Genomic DNA, 5,000 nt, shown 5'->3' on the forward strand with positions numbered 1-5,000 from the left:
AGAGAGAGAGAGAGAGAGAGAGAGAGAGAGAGAAGAAAAGAAAAATGTTTATGGTCATGAAGAATTAACAAAACCACGCTGTTAACCATGAAAAAGGCCATATGCACTGTGCGTCGTGTTCTGGCAGTAGCTGACAAAACTCCACTTCATAAATTCTGGGAAGGATAGAGCTTCTAGACCTCAAAGACCGTTGCATGAAAAGAACGCGTCTGAATGCTGTCTTGCCAAATATATGGGGTGGCGGTTTGATGGTCTTTGCTGGAGCTGAGAGCACTGCAATAAAGTTTAATGCCGTTATATTGTTTATGATCATCAGGCTAACGTCACTCTTTATATCACTAACAAATCCTGTATTATAAAAAAAACAATATAAACCGTGAAGTGTCAGCACTTCTAGCCAAGTTGGCCTTTTATCGCGTGCCAAGCCTGGGCATGCACGCTAAGCTGATACACAAAAAATATGCGTGTTATTAGTTATAGTTCATTAATACCCAGTTAAGGTGTGCATTCTTTGCAAGATAGTATTTAAAGCCATACAAAGAGATCATTTAAAATTTAATGATAATTATCTAAAAAATCAACAGTCATTTTTTGAATATCCGTCGGGAGTGAATGAAATAAGCCAAGTGCTTAAGGGTAAATTCTGCTTCTTGACCTATAGCAGTTTAGAAATTTACTCTGCGCTAAAACAAAGACCGGTAGTTTTAAATCTAACAAGTTAGTGGTTAGTGTCAGTGCAATTGTAATTTCAGTGCTCCAACAAAGGCCAACAAACCATTAACTTGTATATCTTAGAAAAGTAGAATCTGGTTTGAGAAGTTCTTCCTTGTATCAAAAATACAGCAGTGCATATTTAGACCAATGTGAGAATCTGACTAAGTAGTGTAGGCTTGATAGCCTTTCCTAGAATATCAGTGGGCAAAGAGGCCTTACGTAGAACAAATGATTTACCTCTTTCAAGAACAAGGAAGGTATAGCATTGCCTATATATTTGGCATCACATGCATACAATGCAGACATTTACATATATGAAGCATATATTTTTTTTGCTGTTAGAGAAAAAAAAAAAAAGTATAAAAAATACAGCATTATATATTTAGACTAATATGTGAATCTGCACAGGGTAGTAGAAAGTAACACATATCACACATATAGGCTGTATCTTTCTCACCAAGAGAAGTTGTGCATCACTGCTAGAGCTGCTCGTTAAATTGTATTTAAAGAAATGTATCAGTGAGCATCAGCAGCAATTATCATATGAGTAGAGAAGCTAACAATTCGCATTTTAATGCCAGCATGATGTTACAGTTCAGTCAAATAAAAGGCTGTATTCCTTAACTCTTTTTCTGCCCTTCTTCTTTTTGCTGCAAAGTCCAGTAAAAAAAATGTCCTTGTGTGCCCACAGGTGGTTGATCGTCTTGATTCAGACCGTCCACCATCTAGTTCACGAGCAAGGCAATATTACTGGACTATGGGAGAACACCAATTCCGTGCTCCTGATTTTCCAAACACTGGCTGTCTTGGAGGTAAGCTAATGCAGTAAAAGATTTTAATCTAGAAAATAGAAATACATTCTTTCTTTCTTTTTTACGGTAGAATTATCCTTGGTGAAAGTGGAGTTTAATGAAATAACAGGAAGTGAAATGTATTATAGGGTAATTAAGTGTATGTATCCTTAATTAATACAATATTCTTATTCAATATTTTAAATCTTAAGACAGGATCAGGCATCAGTTGCTGCACATACACGGTCAGCTTTGAGAAGTGAAATGAGTTTTTTGCTTACGAAGTTGGAATAAAAACTTGATGTGATTCTGGGGAAAAACTTGCACAGTGTAGTCACTCCCTTTTTTCTTCTTGACTTTTTTTTCTTTTTCTCTTTTTTCTTTTCTGTACATCCTGTTGTATCTTGCTCTTTCACTCTGATATAAAATTTCCATTAAAACACACTGACCATGATATTTTCCTTTATATAGATAGATAGAAAGATAAATACACATATACATGTATGCATACATAAACATATTCATACATATACACACATATATATATATACATACACATAGATATGCATACATACACATACACACATGCATATACATATACATACATATATACATTTAAATGTACATACATATACATATACATATATATAATATAAATAGTATATATATATATATATATATATATATATAGATATATATTTTTTTTAATTGCTGTTGTTTTAAAGTGATTATTGTATTTTCATAGTACATTAGCAAATTTCCAAATACCAAGGAAGTATTATTGAAGATGATAATGATGATAATGATTTTCTTTTTGTGTGTGTGTGTGTGACTTTAGATACATTCTTTTATAATTTTACATTTCAGTAGTTGATTTGGTCATGTTTTTTTGTTTGCCAGATTATGCACTCCGCAGTCGGTCTTGTGTCCTCCAGCGTGATGATGGTCCTACCACAGGTGTTCTCCCGCTTGATGGTGACCTGGGCCATCCTCTACTCTTTTGAAGACTCACGCACCAGCATAGGTATGTTCCCTTACCCGTTGCAGGTGTTAGGAAGAGAGCAATAAAATTCCTGACTTTGTAGTAATCCAGTATATACAGTGGCAGTGATATGTAGCTCATTAAAAGAGAAGCTCATGACTTTTAAACTCTTAAATCTGGGTGACATGACCATCACATCATGAATAGAATTGGCCGAGGGCAGGGTGGCATGAAAATGCGGTCATGAAAAAATTGGTTGAGGGCTTGGGTGACAGGAATATGCCATCATGAGAATTTCAGCTGAAGGCCAGGTTGATGGGAATGACTTGCAAGGAGTGTACTAAGTTGTTAGAGGGTGAGTAGTCTCATTGGGCATTCAAGAAGGGGCTCTTGCTTTATTTCCATTATGAATGAGTGTGGAATGTACCATCTGTGAGCCATGACTCAGAAAGCTGGCTCCAAAGAGAACACTTTTTCCATGCTGAGGATCCTCTTTCTGCCCACTGTGACCAGTTGCACAAGGTGCTTTGCAGAAAACTGGAATATTACAAGAATGTTTAAAGTTTGGTACAATTAACAAAGTGTTACTTATTGTTATTGCACATAATTATAGAGAGAAGATATTGCTGCAGCACATCAAATGATGAAAATAGACCTTGGGAAATGGCATAAAAAATAAAAAACACTTTTGTAGAAAAAGAGACAACAACATTGAAAAGGAGAAGCAAGGAGTCTTGGCACATGAGTGTGGGCTGGGCCTAGAAGCCACACACCCAGGAGAGTCACCACTCAAGCAAGACTAATGCCCAGATTTTGGGCCACATGTATAACTTTTTGACTTCTTTATTACAGGATTTCCAATGCTTTTGATTGCTTGGAGTGTGACTGAAGTGATTCGCTATTCATTCTACTTTTTGAACATCCTCAAACAAGTGCCCTTCCTTCTCACCTTCCTCAGGTAAGGTTCTTGAAAAAAGATTGGATGAAGAGATGTACCCGTTGATTACCGTAATTTAGTTGCTGTTTCTTTATTTGTGTGAATTTATTTGTAAGATATGGATAAATTTCTTCCTTATGTAATAGAATCATGTATATGTTCATTAGAAGATAGAATTTCAATATTTATTTGTAATAAGTTGAATATATATATATATATATATATATATATATATATATATATATATATATATATATATATGTGGTTTGCATAAATGATTTAACTTGGCTTCTATTATTGTAGTTTTTCAAGCTGGGTTAACTTTATAATGTATTCAAGAATATAATTTTCATTTGCTGCAATATTTAAATTTATTTTTAAATGCAGAAAGGGGAAAAGCAAAGAAGATATATTGCAAATTCCCATGTTTAGTGGTTATGAATAAAGATATTAGCAGTTTTTATTATTGTTACCATGGTTAGCATTTCACAAATCATTGTTACTGAAGTTCCTAGTCATTATGACCCTGACTATATAAGCTGTTTTATTTTTACAGGTACACTCTTTTCATTGGCCTCTACCCCCTTGGTGTAACTGGTGAGATCCTCTGTGTATATGCAGCACTGCCAGCAGCAGCAGAGAAAAAAATTTACTCTGTCACTATGCCAAATGCTCTCAACTTTGCCTTTGACTTCTATTATGGACTGATCGTCTTCGTCCTTCTTTATTTCCCAGGTAAGTACCAGTTGTTTATTTTCTTGATCACCACCACATCTAAATGTTTTATAATCTGAGGATTGTACAGAAAATAATGAGCCCTTCCGTATATATAAACAAAGTGGGCTGCCCAGAGCCTAAGGCTTTTCAGTCTCCTCCTAAATACTTCTCCCAGGATGTCGCACAGTAATCCCATCCACCTTTCAAAGCATTTTGAAGTCTCCTTTTGGGATATTCACTTGTTTTTAATTTTCCATGGCAGTAAAGCAGTCTTTCAGTAGTAATAAATGAAGCTATGGTTTGCAAAACTAGAAAATGGGCAGAACCATACAGACAGACAACTAAGAAATTTGGAAACATTTTCTACATCACCTAAACTCTTGAGCACAACCTTTATAACGCTCTAGCTATGTACATGGAGACTGAGGTAACTTCTCATGGGGAGTCGGGCTTTGGTTTTAGGGTCATAGACGTAGTCCCATGACATGTCTTCGGTTATGACTTCCTCCTTTAGGAAAGTCTTGGTCTTTAGTAGCAGTTTCATGCTGGGCCTGTGCTACTATTTGTCTGACTGTGATTCACTAATCTACTACTGATGTCACTGAATACGATGATGAGCATTTTCCAGTACTCATATAATGGTCTAGCAAGGTCAACTGAAGCTTGCCACTGATTGACTATCAATTTTCATGAAAATTTTGTGACTGGCATTTGAGACATACAAACTGGCCCATTATTTTCCTAACAGATCTAAGTTTGAAATATTAATAATGACTGCCTTTTATTTGTTTCACTTCATTTTTGCTTTAAAGTTAAGTTGAAAAATGTCTAGGCTAACAGCTAAATTAACTATTCAGAA

At 35.3% G+C, this 5,000-nt stretch overlaps 1 protein-coding gene across 1 annotated transcript in view; it reads left to right on the forward strand.

The window, feature by feature from the left end:
- Nucleotides 1–5,000, forward strand: part of LOC125043606 (very-long-chain (3R)-3-hydroxyacyl-CoA dehydratase hpo-8-like) — a 6,282-nt gene that overhangs the window by 746 nt on the left and 536 nt on the right. The window contains exons 2-5 of the mRNA XM_047639839.1: nucleotides 1,406–1,526; nucleotides 2,406–2,529; nucleotides 3,340–3,445; nucleotides 3,981–4,159. Coding sequence (XP_047495795.1) covers nucleotides 1,406–1,526; nucleotides 2,406–2,529; nucleotides 3,340–3,445; nucleotides 3,981–4,159 — 530 coding nt within the window. The remainder of the gene's footprint in view (nucleotides 1–1,405; nucleotides 1,527–2,405; nucleotides 2,530–3,339; nucleotides 3,446–3,980; nucleotides 4,160–5,000) is intronic.

This window comes from Penaeus chinensis, chromosome 34 (genome assembly GCF_019202785.1).
Source record: "Penaeus chinensis breed Huanghai No. 1 chromosome 34, ASM1920278v2, whole genome shotgun sequence".
Classification (NCBI taxonomy): domain Eukaryota; kingdom Metazoa; phylum Arthropoda; class Malacostraca; order Decapoda; family Penaeidae; genus Penaeus; species Penaeus chinensis.